The following is a 20,131-nucleotide window of genomic DNA, read 5'->3' on the forward strand; positions in this document are numbered from 1 at the left end:
TGATTCTGTCTACACCTCCCGCTGCCTCAGGAAGGCAGACAGCATTATCAGAGACCCTTCCACTCAGGCATTGCCTCCTTCCAGACCCTTCCATCAGTCAGAAGGTATAGAAATCTGAAGACCCGCACATCCAGACATAGGAACAGCTTCTTCCCCACAGCTACAAGACTCCTCGGACTGATCTATTCCCTGTAAGAATACTATTCACATGCCCAATGTTGCTCTTGCTCATGTATTTGTTTTGTTTGCCTCTTGTTCCGCACTGTAACCAATCACTGTTTGTCAATTTACCATTTGTCAATATACTCTGTTGATTATTCTCTTTGTCTACTGTGTATATTCCCTCGGCCGCAGAAAAATACTTTTCACTGTACTCTGGTACACGTGACAATAAATCAAATCAAATCAACTGTGTGTGGCATAAAACATTACTGGCGAAATTCAAGTCAATAAGAATCGGGGGAAAACACTCCACTGGTTAGAGTCATACCTAGTACAAAGGAAAATGTTTATGATGTTGAAGGCCAATCATCTCAGTTCCAGGACATTGCTGCAGGAGTTTCTCAGGATCATGTCTTCTGCCTACCATCTTTAGCTGCTTCATCAATAACCTCACTTCCACCTTAAGGTCATGATGTGGAGATGCCGGCATTGGACTGGGGTGAGCACAGTAAGAAGTCTTACAACACCAGGTTAAAGTCCAACAGGTTTGTTTCGAATCACTAGCTTTTGGAGCACTGCTCCTTCCTCAGGTGAATGAAGAGGTGGGTTCCAGAAACATATATATAGACAAAGTGAAAGATGCAAGACGATACCCTTGAATGCAAGTCTTTGAAGGTAATTAAGTCCACAGGTCCAGATGGAGCAACTGGAGAGAGGGATAATCACAGGTCAAAGAGGTGTGAATTGTCTCAAGCCAGGACAGTTTGTTGATTTTCACAAGCCCAGGCCAGATGGTGAGGGTGAATGTAATGCAACATGAATCCAAGGTCCCGGTTGAGGCCGTACTCATGTGTGCAGAACTTGGCTATAAGTTTCTGCTCGGCGATTCTGCGTTGTCGTGCGTCCTGAAGGCCACCTTAGAGAACGCTTACCCGATGATCAGAAGTTGAATGCCCTTGACTGCTGAAGTCTTCCCTGACATTTGTGTAACATAATACATTCCTGCCTGGCGACTGTCGCACGATGTCCGTTCATCCGTTGTCGCAGTGTCTGCATGGTCTTGCCAATGTACCACACTTCGGGACATCCTTTCCTGCAGTGTATGAGGTAGACAACGTTGGCCGAGTCGCACGAGTATGTACCACGTACCTGGTGGGTGGTGTTCTCACGTGTAATGGTGATGCCCATGTCGATGATCTGGCATGTCTTACAACGATTGCCATGGCAGGGTTGTGTGGTGTTGTGGTCACTGTTCTGAAGGCTGGGTAGTTAGCTGCAAACAATGGTTTGTTTGAGGTTGTGCGGTTGTTTGAAGGCAAGTAGTGGGAGTGTGGGGATGACCTTGGCAAGATGTTCATCTTCATTGATGACGTGTGGAAGGCTGCAAAGAAGTTGTCGTTCTCCGCTCCAGGGAAGTACTGGACGATGAAGGGTACCTTAAGGTCAGAAATGGGGATGCTAGCCGATGATTGATGAGGATAGTACAGTTGACGTGGTCTACATGGACTTTAGCAAGAGTTTAGATGAGGGGCCATATAGCAGACTGTTTGGAAAAATAAAATCCATGGAACCAGGGGAATGTACCAAACTGCATACAAGATTGGCTTAGTGGCTGGAAACAAATGGTAATTGTTGATGGATATTTTTGCAATGGGAAGGTTGTTTCTAATGGGGTTCTGCCGCGCTCAGTACTAGTTCCCTTGCTTTTTGTGGTGAATATTAATGATTTGGACCTAAATGTAGAGGGGAGGAAGATCATCAAGATGTTTGCAGATGACACAATATCTGCATGGCTGATAGTGAGGAGGAGAGTTGTAGATTGCAGGATGATATCAAAGGGTGTCAGTGGGCAGAAAAGTAGCAAAAGGAATTAAACCTGGAGAAGGGAGAGGTCAAACAAGGCATAGGAATACACAATACATGGGAGGATAGTGAGAGACGTGGAGGAAGTGAGGGACCTTGGAATGCATATCCACAGATTCCTGAAGGTAGCCAGGCAGCTTGATCAGATGATTAAGAAGGCCTTTATTGTCAATGCATAGAATAGAACAAACAAATAACAAAAGAAAAGTACAGCTCAGGAACAGGTCCTTCGGCCCTCCAAGCCTGCGCCGACCATGCTAACCTAAAACCTTTCACATCTCCGGAGTCAGTATCCCTCTATTCCCATGCTATTCATGTATTTGTCAAGATGCCCCTTAAAGGTCACTACTGTTCCTGCTTCCATCACCTCCTCTGGCAACGGGTTCCAGGGACCCACTACCCTCTGTATAAAAAAGCTTCCCTCGCGCATAAGAGCAGGAAGGTTATTTTAGAACTATATAAAACACAAGTGAGGCTACAATTTGAATACTGCATACAGTTAGGTTCACCTGACTACAGAAAGGATGCCTTTGCACTAGGTATAGAAGAAATCATGAAGAATTTGCCAGGATTGCAAAATTGCAGTTATGAGGAAAAATTGGATAGGCTGGGGCTATTTTCCTTGGAAAGAAAAAGGAAGCTATGGGAAGGTTTGGTTGAGGCATGCAAGGTTGTGTGTGTGTGTGGAGGGGGGGGGGGGGGGGGGGGTCTGGATAGAGTGGGCGAGAAGGACCTATTTTTCATAGCAGAGAGGTCCATGACCGGGGGCTGGGGTGGGGCACATAACGTGATTGGTAGAAGGAAAGAAGTTAGATGTGGAAAAGCCTTTCACCCGTAGGGTGGGAGGATTATGGATCTTGCAACCTAAATAAGCAATAGAGGCAGAAAACTCAACTAATTTAAAAGGTATCTGGATATGTACCTGAAGTCCTCTATCTTCCAGGGTTATGACCAAGTGCTAGAAAGTGGCATTAGACCTAATAGTTCATTTATCAGCTGACCAACGATGGGCAGAGTGCCTCCTTCCGTGCTATATGTTTTTCTATATTTTCTAAATGTCTGAAAGGGAGAATATTCAGGGATGTGGGAAGAGGGCCCGGGGGGGGGGGGGGGGGGGGGGGGGGGGGGGGGGGGCAATATAGGAATCCCCCTTAGGAGACTGCATAGGCATGATTGGCTGAAAGACCTTCTTCTGTGCTGTACCAATTCTATTCTATGATTCAGAACGTTCAGTGCCATTTGCAACTCCTCAGATACTGAAAACTGTCCACACCAATAGGTAGCAAGACCTGCACAACATTTAGGCTTGGGCCTTTTTATGAAAATATTTTACAGGATATGGTGCAAGGCCCCTTCCTGTTTGTTCTTGTTTATTACCTTATTTCCCCTTTCTTTTATATCTGCCATTACATTCTTGATCCATGGATGGTTTATGGCCATGGGTCTTTAAGAAAAGTGACCTGTGTCTTTAAATTGAGGCCTATGCTGGTTTGGACAAGTTGTGGACAGACCTGCACCAATATCAGAGATTGGCTGAGTCTCGGTTTGATTGATTTGGCGGATGGCCAATGAATTGGCCCAAAATGGCTGTGTTCTGCCTGGTAACAGGTGGTGATTGGATCTGTTCCCATTGGAATGGTTTAGAGACCCAAAGATCTTTTGGTTTCGCTTCGGCAGCTAAGGGCGGAAACCTCTCTTTTTCCCCCATACTATTTTCTCCAAAGATAATCAGCTAATTCTCACCAAAAGCCACTGTGGGAAACAACTCACTCTGTAGAAAAGGCTGGTGCAAGCAGAATCCAGAACCTGATAACTCTCTATGCAGAACAGGCTGATGTGAAGCCAGTGCTTCTCCTGGAAAAATTATAAGATGTTGCTAACTGCAAGAAAGATCATTACAGGCTGTAAACCAGGGACTTGAATCCACGCTCATACGGTGAAGAATGTGCATTAACAAACTCAATATCTGAAGCAGAGACTCTTTATGTTTTGACTTTAATCTTTATTTTTACCCCTTTCCATCCCTTGGTATTTATCTGTCTTGTGTGTGGGTACAGGGTGGGGCAGTTAAAGGGGGAGTCAGGTATTAGTGTTTTGTTAAGCAGCTGTATTTTCTGTGTATTTCGTATTTGTTCTTGTTATAAACAGTAATTGTGTTGAAACTTACAAACCTGGTGACTCTAATTATCGGACAGGCAAGGGCCAAACACTTTGGGGTAGTTTTAAAAGAATTATTGGTTAATTCAATGGTGTTGTCACTTGGGAGTGAGGCTGGAATTGACCGCACGTTTGCCCAGGGTGTCGTAACACTGGGCAGGGCAGCAATTTATTGCCCACCCATAATTGCCTTAGAAATGGTGCCGGTACACCCATGGTGCTGTTTGGGAGGGAGTTCCAGGATTTTGACCCAATGACAGTGAACAAACGGCAATATATTTCCAAGTTAGGACGATGTGTCGCTTGGAGTGGAACTTGTAGGTGGTGGTGGTGGTCTCATGCATCTGCTGCCCTTGTCCTTTTAGGTGGTCATGGTCACAGGTTTGGAAGGTACTATCAAAGGAGTTATGGTGAGTTGTTGCAATGCATCTAATAGATGGTACACACTGCTGCCACTGTGCATTAGTGGTTGAGGGAGTCGATGTTGGAGGTGCTGCCAATCAAGCAGACTGCTTTGTCTTGATGGTTCTGGAGTGTTGTTGGGCTGCACTGATTCAGGCAATCGGGGAGTATTCCATCACACTCATGACTTCTGCCTTACAGAATGTCGTCGGGCTTTACGGAATCAGGAGGTGAGTTACTCTCTGCAGAAGTCCCAGCTTCTGACCTGCTCTTGTAGCCACAGAATTTATATGGCTCATCCAGTACAGTTTCTTGTCAATGGTAATCCCCAGGATATTGAGAGTGAGGGAATTAAGAGATGGTTAGAGTTAAGCCAAGGGGAGATGGTTGGATTCTCTCTTGGAGATTGCCATTGCCTGTCACTAGCTCGGCATGAACATTACTTGCCACTTATTAGCCCAAGTCTGATTTATGTCCAGGTGTTGCTGCACATGGGCACAGACTGCTTCAGTCTCTCACCTTGGGAGTTCAGCTCTTCTGTCAATGTTGGATCACATGTTCCGCCGCATGAAGATCCACAGCAGAAACCCCTGACCCGAGGTAATTGTCATCCTTGAATGGAGTGATAGCTGACATGCACACTCCACCCACAAAAGGTATAACATAACATATATAGGTGTTACCTTCTATTGAATTGTTGAAGTGTTTTCCCCACTGAGCATAATGTATGGATCCACCTCCAGCCCAGGGAAAGCAGATAAGTCTGTAAAGAGCTTGAGGTCTTCTATATAGGCAGTTCGCTACTTTATCCATTTCTGTAACATAATACACAATTCTTAAAATAAAGATTTGATTATCCCATAAAATTCGATCACTACATTTCAAGTTTAGAGATTTTGTGCTGCAATTTAAAAAAGAATGTGGGTGTCTAGTTCAAATCTTATTATACAATAATGAATTCAAGGTCAGAAATTTAATAAACATTGGGCAAAAGTTCAAAATATAATTAGCAACAGGGAGTGGTAGCATAATGGCATACTACTAGATTTGTAATCCAGGGACCTGGAATAATGGTCCAGAGGAGTTCAAATCACACCACAATAGCTCAGGGAATTTAAATTCAATTCATTGAATAATTTTCGAATAAAAAAACAGGATATCAAACTACCACTCCCTGATTACAGAATCTCTGAACTTTTACAACACAGGAGGCCAGTTGGCCCATCATGTCTGCACCGGCTGGCCAAATGATAAATTTACTTGGTGACATTCCCTCAGCTCCTTGTAACCCTGAACATTCTTCCTTTTCATTTGTCATGTTCTGCAGCCATATACCAACCCCGAAGAAACACTTTTGTATCTTTCCCTTCAGTCCGAAAAAGACCCATTCGCTGCTATCATTAAAACTGGAGCCAATTTTGTATCCACTCAGCCACTTCAAGGACTTCAATTTTACTGACTAGCTGAGATACTTTTATCAAGTGTTCGTTTGTAAAGTCCGCATACATACAATGCCACCCAGGCTACTCACATTACTTCTTCTGGTTTTGATGAAGTTGAAGCTGAAAAGTTAGCAGTTCTGTTTTCTGTCAGCGGATGCTTCCTATTCTCTAGCTTTCTGTTTCTGATTCCGCGACATCCTGTTTTTTTATGTATATCCTGGTGATGTATTTATTTATTTGCTTTTTCCTCACCCTCACGTTTGGTCGGCGTACGACTTTTAGCAGCGTCTTTATAAGGCAACACATTCATAACGCGATGGAAACATTTGTCCAGGACACAATGACGTTTAAGCCCAGGGTGAACACGTGATACACAGACAACGTGCCAGATACAAATATTGGTAACATTGTGAATTGGCCGGCCAGCCTACCAACCCCGAGAAAGGTTTGGAGCTGCACTTGTCTTTAAAGTAATTTATATTGACTACAGGGCCTTTAATGCAGAAATAACTGCAAACAGCCTGGTTGATGAGGGTTTAAAATACATCAAAACGGGTGACATTTTTAAGCAAAGTGAACTGCACTGATTTAAAACAGCGTGAATTGCCAGCAGTGTGCTACGAATGTTGGCGATCTGAGCCCCCATCTCACTGGCTCACTTCATTCTAGTTGCCTGCGGGGCGGAAGTGTGTGAGAGAGGGGGGCGGAAGTCGCGCTGCCTCCCCGGCCTGCGAACGGGAGAGTGGGGCGGAAATATCGCTGCCATCCGGCCTGTGGGGGCGGAAGTGTCTGGTGGCAGTTGACTGAAGTCTCGATGACTCCCGCCCCGCTTGTGTGTCGGAAGCACCGGGAGAGTTGGGGCGGAAGTCTAACTGAGCGTCGGGGAGTAGAGCGGGGCGGAAGTCTGGCTCTGACACCCGGCCTGCGGGGCGGAAGTGCCGGGAGAGTGGGGGAAAGTTCACCGCCTCCGTCAGGTGGGGGAGGGGGAAAGTGGAGCATTGGAGGAGGAGCAGGTCCTCTGCTCGGAACAATCCTGTTGACACCAAAAGACAGTGAATAAATCATTCGTTTTCGGAAATTTTCTTTTGTTTTCACATACCGACTGAGATTAGCCCCGGAAAGCCCAAAGTAAGTTCTTAACCTGAGAGCATTGAGATAAGTACCGCTCCTCTGTGTAGGTTATTGATGTGCTTCTCGGGGATTAGTGAAACATACCAGCTGTGTGTGTGTAAATATAACGACATATTAGAAATCGTGTGCATATTTTCTGTTATCACCATTTTGGTCACCTATTCATATATTAAAAGGGGATTCCTGGATGCAAACCGGTTTCAGGCATTTGGGCTGCAGCCAGAAAGATGTGGGTTCAAGTCCGGGTCTGGAGGCTTATGAGTCCTCAACCAGGACTTGCACCTCAGTGTATTAGTGAGGGAGTGCTGCATTGTCAGAGGTGTCCAGTTTGAGATGTTACACTGACGTCTGTCTGCCCTCTCTGGAGGTAAAAGTCAAAGATCCTCTTGATAATGTTTGAAGAGGGTCAGGGGAGTTCTGCCCAGTCTCCTGACCAGTGCTTCCTTCGCCCGACACCTGAAAAATATGTTTAATTGCCACTGGTGAAACTTTCTGCTTTGTTTCTTCCAGTTCAGCAATGACCCTCGCACCTTCAAAGGTGCATCATCGATCAGTCCTATATAATAAAAGCAAATTACTATGAATGCTGGAATCTGAAACAAAAACAGAAAATACTGGATAATCTCAGCAGGTCTGACAGCTTCTGTGGAGAGAGGAGGCAGCTAACCTTTCGAGTCTGGATGACTATTTGTCACAGGGAATTTGCTCTTCATTGAATGTAGAACATATAGTGCAGAAAGAGGCCATTTGGCCCATCGAGTCTGCACTGGCCCATCGAGTCTGCACTGGCCCACTTGAGCCCTCACATCCACCCTAACCCAATAACCTCTTCTACTTGTTTTGGACACTAAGGGTAATTTATCATGGCCAATCCACCTAACCTGCACGTCTTTGGACTGTGGGAGGCAATCAGAGCACCTGGAGGAAACCCATGCAGACACGGGGAGAATGTGCAGACTCCGCACAGACAGTGACCCAGTGGAGATTCGCCGTGGGATCCTGCTGCTGTGAAGCCACAGTGCTAACCGCAATGCTACCATGCTGCGTGACCTTTGATGAACCCGACCTTTCAGGACTGAGTTTAGATGGACATGTCAATCACTGCTGGCATGGATAAATTTGTAAAACTTCAGTTACTTCTCAGAAATAAATGACCATTTCATGGACTGAAATGGGCAAATACAGCAAAGGATAAGTCGTGTGCTGTAAATATTTCTGCTCTGCTGTGGCTTCCTCTTGCACCTAAACTGAATGCAATAAACTGGCTGAAAACCGATAACACTTTCTCCAAAAGGCCAGTGAATGCAACGTTATAGTCAATATATTTACATAACCCAGTTTAGTTGACTGTGATGCCAACGTTGAATGATTAACATTACCATGTAACCTGTGTTAGCCTTGAACTCTTTCAGAATGCTTTTCTGGATACCAGAAAATAGATGTTGAAATGAGAAATATTGGTATTTTCTTTTCTTTTGATCTCATGTTTAGCTGTTGATTTTCTAATCGATCTTTCTGCCTAATGTACAATTCCTCCCATGTCATGAATTAAGAATCTTCCACCATCCATCTATTGGGAATGCCTCTGCCAGTTCAGTGTGTAGATATTCTGAGTCATGTTGATATTAATAAAGAGGAGGTGTTGGGCATCTTAAGAAGCAGTAAAGTAGATAGGTCCCCAGGGCTTGATGGGATCTATCCCAGAATACTGCGGGAGGCAAGGGAGGAAATTGCTGCAGCCTTGACAGTAATCTTTGTATCCTCATTGGCTACAGGTGAAGTTCCAGAGGACTGGAGAGTAGCCAATGATGTTCCGTTATTTAAGAAGGGCAGCAGGGATAATCCAGGAAATTTTAGGCCGGTGAGCCTGATGTCAGTGCTAGGGAACTATTGGAAACGATTCTTAGAGATAGGATTTACTCACATTTGGAAACGATTCTTAGAGATAGGATTTACTCACATTTGGAAACAAATGGACTTGTTTGTGATGGGCAGCTTGGCTTTGTGAAGGGGAAGTTGTGCCTCACTAATCTGATCGAGTTTTTCGAGGCAGTGACAAAGATGATAGATGAGGGAAAGGTAGTAGCTGTTGTATACATGGAATTCAGTAAAGTCTTTGACAAGGTACCTCATGGTAGACTGGTACAAAAAGTGAAGTCACATGGGATCAGAGGAGAGCTGGCAAGTTGGATACAGAACTGGCTTGGGCACAGAAGTCAGAGGGTAACAATAGAAGAGTGTTTTTCTGAATGGAAGGCTGTGGCTAGCAATGTTCCATAGGCATCAGTTCTGGGGCCTTTGTTTGTGGTGTATATAAATGATTTGGAAGAAAATGTAGCTGGTCTGATTAGTAAGTTCGCAGACGACATAAAAATTGATGGAGTTGCGGATAGTGAAGAGGATTGTCAGAGGATACAGCAGGATATAAACTGGTTGGATCTTGGGCGGAAAATAGGCAGATGGAGCTTAATCTGGACAAGTGTGAGGTAATGCACTTTGGAAGGTCCAATGCATGTAGGAATTACACATTAAATGGTAGAATTCTTGTGAGTACTGACAGGCAGCGAGATCTGGACGTGCATGTCCATCGATCACTGAAAGTGGCAACGCATGTGGATAAGGTGGTCAAGACGCATACTGTATGCTGACTTTCATTGGTTGGGGCACTGAATATAAAAATTGCCAAGTCATGTTGCAGCTGTACAGGACCTTAGTTCGGCCTCATTTGGAATATTGTGTACAATGCTGGTCGCCACACTACCAGAAGGATGTGGATGCTTTGGAAAGGGTACAAAAGTGGTTTAATAGGATGTTGCCTGGTATGGAGGGCATCAGCGATGGGGAGAGGTTAGATAAACTCGGTCTGTTCTCACTGGAATGACGGAGGTTGAGCGGTGACCTGATAGAGGTCTACAAGATTATGAGTGACATGGACAAAGTGGATATCAGATGCTCTTTCCAAGGGTAGGAGAGTCAAGTACTAGGGGACAGAGGGAAAAAGTTTAGAACAGATGTATGAGGCAAGTGTTTTACACATAGGGTGGTAAATATATGGAATGCGGTGCCTGGGGAGTTGGTGGGAGCAGGTACGATAGCGGCATTTAAGGGACATCTAGACAAATATGAGTAGGGTGAGATTGGAAGGATAGGGACCCTTAAGTGCAGACAGTTTTAGTTTAGGTAGGTATCATGGTCGGCGCAGGCTTGGAGGGCCGAATGGCCTGTTCCTGTGCTGTATTTTTCTTTGTTCATTCAGACAATAATAGCTTGCATCTGTACAGCACCCTTTCAGTGCAAAAAGACACGAGGTACTTCACAGAGCCGAAACATTTGCTGAATAGTATTGAGAGAGTTAGGGTTAATGACCAAATACATGGCTGAAAAGGTTTGAAGAAGCTTTTAATAAAGGAGGAGGAAAAAAAAACATCACGGTAGAGCACTTCAGGGATTGAATGACAAAAGGCTGAGCCAAAAAATTGAAAGTTTTATAACTGATCCTGGGATGCATAGAAGGCCAGAGATGGAGGACCAAATGGCATAGCTATGATTTAAGGATGGAAGAAGTTGCAACGGTAATATGTTAAATATGCAATTGGTAATAAGAGTGCAGAAGAGATTTATGAGGATGCTACCAGGACTTGATGGTCTGAGTTATAAGGAGAGGCGAGATAGGCTGGAACTTTTTTCCCTGGAGCGTAGGAGCCTTGGGGGTGATCTTATAGAGGTCTATAAAATAATGAGGAGCACCGTTAAGGTAGATAGTCAACAACTTTTCCCAAAGGTAGAGAAGTCTAGAACTAGAGGGCATAGGTTTAAGGTGAGAGGAGAGATACAAAAGAGACCAGAGGAGAAATTTCTTCACAGAGGTGAGCATCTGGAATGGGCTGCTAGAACATCTATGACTCTTATGGAATTAAATGTTGGAGGGATTTGTAAATGAGGATAAGGATTTTTAATATGCTACATTGGGGTGACGTAGGAGTTTGTAGGGTTGTGTGTGTGATGGGGGCTTAGGTTTGTTGCTCGTTTTACTGGAGTGTGATTAACACGCCTCCGTTTAAAGGCCGTGTGCTTAACACTGCTATGGCTCTGTATGTGTAATTATGCTCGGAGTCGCCATGTGCCGTATTGAGACACCGTCACAAGTATATCAAGGTCAGGTTCAAAGTAATAAATCCGTACACCGATTAGTAAGTCCAAACGATTGGTGTTTATTATAACAAATATAATAAATACACATGCATACGCTAAAGAGACTAACTTACTTCTAATACTAAACAACTAAATACTTATCTAGACAGGAACAGGCAAGGTCAGGGAACAAGGCCTTCGTCCCATTCTTGGTCTGCAACTTTCTGATTCGTAAAGTTGTCAAGATCTAGCAAGGTCTGGATCACGTAGCGATCGTTGTATTGGCACTTACAGTTCGATGGCTGAGGCTCAACGGCTGGCGATGAAACTGGAGTCAGGATGCGATGTAACAAGTCTGGGCCGGAGCAAAACAACAGACTTGGGCCGGAGCAAGCAAGCAGACCGAACCATGTGCGGGGTCTACTCTTATAGGCCCTAGAAGTCCGTGCCCCCTTGGGGCGGTTCTTTCACCTGCCAGGTATCGATTGGGTCTCTCCCAATCGATATCTTCCAAACTCCCCAATCTGAGGGTCGTTCCTCGATGGGTGGGGCGGTCCCTACGGCTCTTTGTGTTGGTTGCTGTGGCGCCATTCTGTCTGGGCGTCTACGGAAAAGTATCCACTTAAATGTTTCTATTGTGCGGGGTCTGGATCTGGATCACCTCATTACTATGCAGATCTGTTTCCCATTTGCACCTTTGGCTGAAACTCTGCACCTGGCCAGAAACTGGTTTCTGTACGTGCAGAATGCAAATTAGTCTTCTGCAAGCTGCTTGTCCTCACTAAGACTGTTTTTCCGTGCAGCCTTAGCGGTTCTCCATTTTGTAGCCCAGTGTCCATCTTAGATGGCTACATTCCCTCCTTGTGATCCTCACAAGAAATTGTGAAGGATCACCTATGCACGTTTCCTCGAGTGCCTTTGGGTGCCCTCTTTGGGTTCCCTGACCTTAGCAAGTTCCTGGGCGTCTACGCTTTCTTTAACTATGGCAAGAAAAATTTTATCTTACATTTCTACTTGGCGCTATGTCAAAGGGGACATGCATTACCAATAACTGGGAACCTCTACCTATCACAACTACTATCCTTATCTCATTTTAAACATTTTATTACAGTCTAAAAACCTTATCCATTCACACCACATTACATATCACTTTCTGACTCGGCAGTCGAGTTCAGAACAATATAATACATTAGTGTCTTCTTTATTAACATATTGCTTTATTCATTTCCTAGGCATCAATGGGTTGGGGGGATTGGTGAAAACCGAAAATAGGGGATTGAACTCCGTAAATGGTTGAGGGGCAGGAACGGGAGGCTCTCCTTTTCCATTTTCTCAACCTGAGGGTCTGTACAATGATGCAGAGAATTGCAATCACCAACAGTGATTCAATCACATACGACATTGAGTACCATGTCATGAATTTTGTGCACCAGGTCTGAACTTCGCTGATCAGTGCTGAGCACGGGGAAGTTGGTGTGAGGGAAACATTAACGGCGGGGGTTGTGGGGGAAACGTGACTTGCTTCCACATATACAAATGCAACATTTAATAGTAATAGGTAGGCTTCCATCATGGTCTTCTCTTCGTTCTCTTTGTCCTCTTCCTTCTGTATGGCCGATCCTTGCCGTGAACCCTCTTTCGTCTTTCGAAAGCTATGGGATCGAGCACAGTATCTTTCAATACACAGTTTAATATCCGTACTGTTAGTGTATCTGTCCTCTCATTCCAATTGACCCTTAAATGACTGGCCAAGTCACACCCTGTGACTCCCCTCATTTTTTTTCAAATGCGAATTTAGGAGCAGATATACACCTAACAACGTTCCTCCTGCGAGCCGTCTCGCAGGCTTTGCAAATTTACCATCCGAATGTTCCTAGATGTAAATGGCATGTGGGATGGCGGCCTAAGGGCTACCTAACGAAAAATGAAACAAAGTTTTGAAACAAAAGGTCGAATGGGTTGCGTATGGGCCACTACGGGTAAGATTTGGCGTGTCGCGTCTTTTCGTCCGACGTTACTTCGTCCAACGACACTTCGTCCACGTCTTTTGGTCCAACGTCTTTTTGTCCGCCCGTCTTTTGGTCCAACGTCACTTCGTCCAATTATCCAATTACAAATTAACTCCGTATAAAACCATTTAATTGATAAAATGCAAGTACAATACAGCAAGTGAATTTAATTGCTAAAATGCAAGTAATTGATAAAATGCAAGTAAAATGCAAGTTGAAAAATGCAGTTAAAAAGTTAAAAAATCTAAAAATGCAGTTAAAAAATCTAAAAGTTTACTAATTACTTAAAATTCCCGAAATTACTTAAAATTGATGTAAATTGTAAATTCCCGAAATTCCCTAAAAGTTAGATTTCCAGAACTGTACCCGAGAGAGAATAATGGGGAGAGGACAAGATGATTTGATATTCTACAATTCCGACAGACACAGATATAAGTGGGAGTCTAATTGGATTTAGACAATGAGTGCAGTTCTGAAAGAAGCAGATTTAAACTCGATTTTCGTCAAGTGATTAAAACCTCTGGTTGGCAGTGGGTTCTGACATTACAGGTCTGAAATGATCAAATATTCCATCAGATACAATGGCTCTCATCACGCTGGAGCATACATGGGTGAATATCCTGCAGCTTATCTTAATAATGTCTGGAGATCAAGCAGCACAAATGCAGAACTCAACCTCAAGAGGCGAAATAGGTGGAGAGGATCCTTGAGCAGTAACATTGAGAAACTAAATTAAACTATTTGTAATTGGATAATTGGACGAGTGACGTTGGACCAAAAGACGGGCGGACAAAAAGACGTTGGACCAAAAGACGTGGACGAAGTGTCGTTGGACGAAATGACATCGGACGAAAAGACATAGCACCAGATTTGGATGGGATCCCCGGGTAAGGCGTGCTGTGCCGTACCCGAGCCTGGCTGACCAAAGTGGGTTCTCAGACAGGGCGGGTCCTCAGTGCCGTTTCTCCACTGCCTGAGTAACCTGGAATGAACAGGCAAGAATGTGTTAACCATGGGGTTGCAGCCTCTATTCACCGAATAGAGGGGCACCTGAAAAACAAGGGAGGAGCCAAGATGCTCCTTGTGAAAAGTTGAGCTGTGCTCCAGACATTTTAGCCATCATGTGAGGTGGTCACAATCTCTTCAGCTGAAAAGATCTGCAATCAAACGCTTAACATATCAACAAGCAAACGAACATAAACTTACAAACAAAACATACGTGCAGGTTCCATCAGAAAGGATATCGCTTCCCTCAAGCGGTTCCTATTTTACATCATCTGGACACCTCACTTTTCCTCTATCTCTGTGAACAGGGTCACAAAGGGGTTGCCGTATCGGGAGTCAGACACCGTGTCGTCCTGCTCTCCCGGATCCCACACCCTTGTGTGGATCAGGCATGCAATCTTGGAATTATGTGACCGGGGGTCACTTTCATCGTTACGGACAAGTCTGTGTGAATTGTCCCTGTGCCAAAGTGTGGGGTCTAAACTTGAAGGGGCATTGTTGGGGTCGGGTGGTGGGTCTGGGTATTTAACATAGGTGACTTCCATGGGGTCACTGGAGTCGGGGTCGTAGTCGCTACAGTGTGGGCTGTAGGGTTGTGTGCTGTGGCTGTCCTCAAAGTCAGTGTCAGTATCGCTGTCTCTGCTGTGGCAGCTTGTGGGCGTTTCGGGGCGTGGTCTGTTGTGGTCAGTGGGCGGAGTCGTGGGCGAGTCCGAGGATGAACTGGTCTGTGAGGGGGATGGTGGAAACGTGTCTCTAGTGGGCGGGAAGAGATGTTCTGCTGCGTCTAGCAGGACATGGTGTGCGTGGTTAGACTGTGTTCCATATGCCTTCAGTTGGTTAATATGGAACCACGCAGTCTTTCCATTGGGGTATTTTATCCTGTAAACTGAGGGGCTAATTTTGTCCGAAATTGAATACGGGCCTGAAAATTTTGGTGCCAAAAAACTGCTGGGGTTATACACAGATAGCATTACCTGTTGCCCAACCTGAAATTCTGTGGGGTGTACGTTCTTATTAAAGCATGCTGTGCTTTGTTTGCGTCGTTTTCCCAGTTGAACTGCGGCTGCGATCTGTGCAGATCTCACAGTCTCAACTAGGTCTTTAACAGCTTTCTCATGCGTGAGGGCCGTCACTTCGGGGCTAGTCATGTCCAGTCCTAAAAGGAATTCTGTACCTTTCATAGGGCGTCCGGTCATGAGTGTGTGTGGGGTGAAACCTGTGGATGTTGAAACCGTGTTGCGGATAAACATTAGTGCAAATGGGAGTACTGAATCCCATGTTGAATTGTTTTCCTGAACCATTTTCCTAAGGGTCGATTTTAGGGTCCGATTCATGCGCTCTACAATCCCGCTTGACAGTGGGTGATACGCAATGTGAAAATTTTGTTTAATGCCGAATATGGTCAGGACGTTCTTCATGACACGTCCTGTGAAGTGAGATCCTTGGTCCGAATCTATACTTCTGGGTAAACCCCATCTCGTGAAGATGTGGTGGGTCAGGATCTTTGCAGCTGTCTTAGTTGTATTCGTTCGTGAGGGGAATGCCTCTACCCATTTGGTAAAGGTATCAATTACAACCAGCACGTATTTATAGCCATTCCTACAAGGGGGCAATGGTCCTATAAAGTCGATCTGGAGGTTTGTCCAGGGGCCAATAACTGGTCGAGTATGCCGAAGCTGTGCCTTTTTGGAATACCTCTCCGGGTTATTCTGGGCGCAAATAAGGCAATTCTCGATGTAATGGGTAACATCGGTCCTTAAATTAGGCCACCAACAGAGTTGACTGAGGTGCCTCGTGGTCGGGTCGATCCCTTGATGTCCATGACCGTCATGGAACAAGGCAATCATTTGATTTCTATCCTGTTGCGGGACCACATAAAGCTGGTCCTTGATGATCACACCCTCGTGTGTGGTCAGTGCGTGTCGGAACTTATCGTGCTGTGGCACAAAATTTCCTTTAAAAATCTCCCTGAGATCTCTATCCTGCTTCTGTGCCTCGGCTAAATCTTTAATGTCCGTCTGTGAGACTTGAACTGCACTCACAGGGGCGCTAGCTGGTGCGCTAGCTGGGGGTGTCCAACAGTGTCCTCGCCTGGAACCTGCTTTAGCCAGGGCGTCGGCTTTTACATTTCCAGGGGGGTATGACCTATGGTGACTTCTAACTTTGATAATTCCAAAGGTCCTATCCTTCGCTTTGTCTAGGATGTGGCGGAGTAAAGGGGCTGATGGAAGGGGTTTCCCATCTGCGGAGACAAAACCTTGTGTCCTCCACAGGGGTAGAAAATCCGTTAAACTGTTGCAAACATATAGACTGTCCGAATATATGTCTGCCAGGCTGGGGAAAGAATCGAGGTGGTCCACTATGTAAGCTATGGCCACGAGCTCTGCTGCCTGCGCGCCTAAGTGACCTGGCAATTTTAGTGCAATCTCCTCTAAAGCGCGACCCTGCGCGTCCTCGACATAGATGCCGCATCCAGTGATACGCTCACCATCTAAAACTGTGGATGAACCGTCCACGTATATCTTTAGTGGGCCACACGTGTCTGTGTGTTGGGGGCTTTGTCTTGGGTTCCCTATCTTCCTGGGGGGTGTCTTCGCTATGAAGGGTCCTGTGTTGTGTAGGGGTGCTACAATTTCGCATTCATGGGGCTGTCCTGGATATTGGAGGTTGTCGGCTAAAATGTGTGTGTCCGGGTCCGTTTTACCGTAATGTCCCATCCTTGTAAAAGTAGTGTCCACCTAGCTGCCCTAATCTGGCTAACTGAACCGTCCTTCAGTCGACCGTCTAGGAGTAACTGTGTGGGGGTGTGCTCGGTCAAAATGGTGATGGGGTTGAGTCCGGTAATGTAGGAAAAGTATTGAACTGCCCAGAAAACTGCTAGGAGGTGCCTCTCGCAGGCTGAGAATCCTTGTTCTACTGGGTCTAAAAGTCTTGAGGCATAAGCCATGGGTCGTAGCTGCTCGTGCCGTTCCTGGAGTAGTACGGCCGAGAGGGTTAGATCAGTGCTCGCTACCTCTATTGCATAGGGGGAGAGTTGGTCTGGGACTTGTAGCGCGGGTGCTGCGCTAAGGGCTTTCTTTAAATCTTCCACAGCCTCTGTATGCTGCGGAAGCCATTCCCATGGGGCTCCTTTCTTAAGGAAGTCTGAGAGTGGGGCTGCTTTTGTCGCGAAGCCATCGGTATGGTTCCGACAGTACCCAACCAGTCCTAAGAACGACCGGAGGGCTGAAACATTCTGGGGAAGGGGCAATTTGACAATCGAATCAATCCTTTTGAATTCGATCTCGCATTTGCCGTGCGTGATGACTGTACCCAAATACATCACTTTATTTTCCAATATCTGGGCCTTTCTGGGGTTAACTTTACATCCAATCGAGGTTAAAAGTTCCAGGAGCTCGGCCAGAAGCGTAATGTGCTCTGCCTTTGTGTCTGTCTGCAGTAATAGGTCGTCCACATACTGTACCAGACATTCGGGTCGGGAAAATTTTTCTAAACCATTCGCCAGCTGTCGGTGGAAAATGGAGGGGGAATTGTGGAATCCTTGTGGGAGGCATGTCCACGTATACTGCTGTGCTTTGAATGTGAAGGCAAATTTGTACTGGCACGCCTTTGCCAATGGGATTGACCAGAAGCCATTGCTAATGTCCAATACCGTGAAATATTTGGAGTAGGGTCCCTGTTTGAGCATGGTCTCGGGACTTGTTGCTACCGTGGGGGCTACTGCTGGGGTTACTTTGTTGAGCTCCCGATAATCAATGGTCAGACGCCATGATCCGTCGGGCTTTCTCACAGGCCAAATAGGAGCATTATTGGTCGAGGCTACTGTCCTACGTACACCTTGCTGCAATAAGCTATCTATTACTTTCCCTATTTCTCCCTCTGCTTCTAGGGGAAATCTGTACTGTTTCTGTGGTCGGGGGTCAGGTCCGGTAACTTGACCTTGTCCAGTCATTCTGCCGCAGTCGTGCCGGTGACTGGCAAATGCTGTCCTGTGTTTGTTTAAAACTGCTCTCACTTGTTTGTCCGTGTTTAGTGTAGTCAGGTCGAAAGAATATTCGCTTACTGCGCTAATCCGATTAGCATACTCTCCTACTGTGAGAGTAGCGGGTGCTCTGTCTGACCTTGCCATTCGCCAGACACACTGGTTTACTGGGTCGAACGACAGGCTATGGGCATTCATAAAGTCTATTCCCAAAATGTGTTCTGCTGAACGGGGAAGATTTACTAAAACGACGGGGTGTTTGGTAGAGATGTTCCCTAGCTGGATTGCTACGGGGGCTGTAATGTGTCCCTGCTGTGAGTGTCCTGTGAAACCGCTAAGTGTGATGGTGGAGGTGGTCGGCCACGTGTCTGCCTGTGCCGTGGTGGTGGAATTAATAGTGGTGCGGGACCCTCCTGTGTCCCAAAGTAACTCTATGGGCTTCCCTCTAACCTTTGCTGTGACTACCGGTCTTCCGGATTGATCCCAAAGAGTGTCACAGACCCAAGTGGGGGAGCCCGAACACCGTCAGTCCGTTCCGTCCACATTGGTCTGTCCTGACTGTATCCCTATACTACGGATCGGCTTTGCTCTATTTCTATTCAGAGTGCCTGTCTGCTGGCCTTTCTGTGATCTTTGGGGTGCATTGCATTCCTTTGCAAAATGTCCTAATTGGTCACAGTTGTAGCATTCGAGCGACTTCTGTGGAGGGCTGTTCTTCCCTTCATTTACCCATGCGGGGCTTTGGTGCGCTTTTACTGCTTGAATGTCCGCTGCAGCCTGAGTTTCCTCTGGGGTCTTTATTTTACTTTTGCCCTGAACCGATTGTTCCCAAGCGCGGGACAATCTTTTCAGAACCCATTTCTCGTTATGGGCCTCTTCTGAGGGGTCGTAACAATTGCAAGCACTCTGTCCTGCATCTGTGGCATGGGAAATTATGGTGCGCGTCCATTTAACCATGTTGTCACGGTTCAAATGCGCTCGGTTTAAATCGCCGAAAACTGCGTTGAAATGGATCCACAGCCTTCCTGCAAATGCTGTGGGATGCTCTGTTTTCTTTTGTCTGCATTTATTTAGTCCTTCAACTGGGTCTCCTCGGTTATACCCTATTGCATCTAGAATGGAGGTGTGCAGTTCCTCTAGTGTGCCTCCTCCAACGGTTTGCACTAGAGTGCTGAGCTTGTGGCATTTGAGTGCTACAGTGAGAGTTTGGTGACTGAGGGAGTATAAGGGTTCATTTTTATTTAAAGTCTAGTATTTCTTTTATTTAGTTAATTAACTTAAAAGTTGCTGTTTGGTCTATAAGAAGGTGAATTTTGAATCAGTTTTAAACAAGGTTCTACTTGGACTTACTTGCAGCTGGAGCTTGTTAATTAGTTAATTGCATTAGGCCAGTTTTCAGAAGCTAGAGTCACAGTATAAATAGGAGCTAGTTACAGTGCAGACTTTGTTTGCACTAGAGTGCTGAGCTTGTGGCATTTGAGTGCTACAGTGAGAGTTTGGTGACTGAGGGAGTATAAGGGTTCATTTTTATTTAAAGTCTAGTATTTCTTTTATTTAGTTAATTAACTTAAAAGTTGCTGTTTGGTCTATAAGAAGGTGAATTTTGAATCAGTTTTAAACAAGGTTCTACTTGGACTTACTTGCAGCTGGAGCTTGTTAATTAGTTAATTGCATTAGGCCAGTTTTCAGAAGCTAGAGTCACAGTATAAATAGGAGCTAGTTACAGTGCAGACTTTGTTTGCACTAGAGTGCTGAGCTTGTGGCATTTGAGTGCTACAGTGAGAGTTTGGTGACTGAGGGAGTTAAGTGAGGAAGGGAGTAAGGTGCTCCTGACATTTCATTTCCTA

The 20,131-nt window shown here is 45.5% G+C and overlaps 2 protein-coding genes across 7 annotated transcripts in view; one reads left to right on the forward strand and one right to left on the reverse strand.

The window, feature by feature from the left end:
- olah (oleoyl-ACP hydrolase) overlaps nucleotides 1-6,659 on the reverse strand; it is a 41,736-nt gene extending 35,077 nt beyond the window's left edge. For 2 of the 6 annotated variants that reach the window (XM_038797975.1, XM_038797970.1), the window contains exons 1-2: nucleotides 5,924-5,987; nucleotides 5,268-5,399 (exon numbers count right to left, since the gene is read on the reverse strand). In XM_038797975.1, the coding sequence (XP_038653903.1) occupies nucleotides 5,268-5,399; nucleotides 5,924-5,972 (181 nt within the window). In that variant the 5' untranslated portion in view covers nucleotides 5,973-5,987. Of the gene's footprint in view, nucleotides 1-5,267; nucleotides 5,400-5,923; nucleotides 5,988-6,115 lie in introns of those variants that run through there. The other 4 variants (XM_038797969.1, XM_038797972.1, XM_038797971.1 and 1 more) reach the window with 4 other exon arrangements.
- Nucleotides 6,660-6,983: 324 nt separating this feature from the next.
- The window catches only part of crot (carnitine O-octanoyltransferase), a 62,900-nt gene continuing 49,752 nt past the window's right edge, over nucleotides 6,984-20,131 (forward strand). Inside the window, exon 1 of the mRNA XM_038797966.1 lies at nucleotides 6,984-7,154. The gene's annotated coding sequence lies outside the window, so the exon portion shown is untranslated. The remainder of the gene's footprint in view (nucleotides 7,155-20,131) is intronic.

Source organism: Scyliorhinus canicula, chromosome 5 (assembly GCF_902713615.1).
Source record: "Scyliorhinus canicula chromosome 5, sScyCan1.1, whole genome shotgun sequence".
Taxonomy (NCBI): domain Eukaryota; kingdom Metazoa; phylum Chordata; class Chondrichthyes; order Carcharhiniformes; family Scyliorhinidae; genus Scyliorhinus; species Scyliorhinus canicula.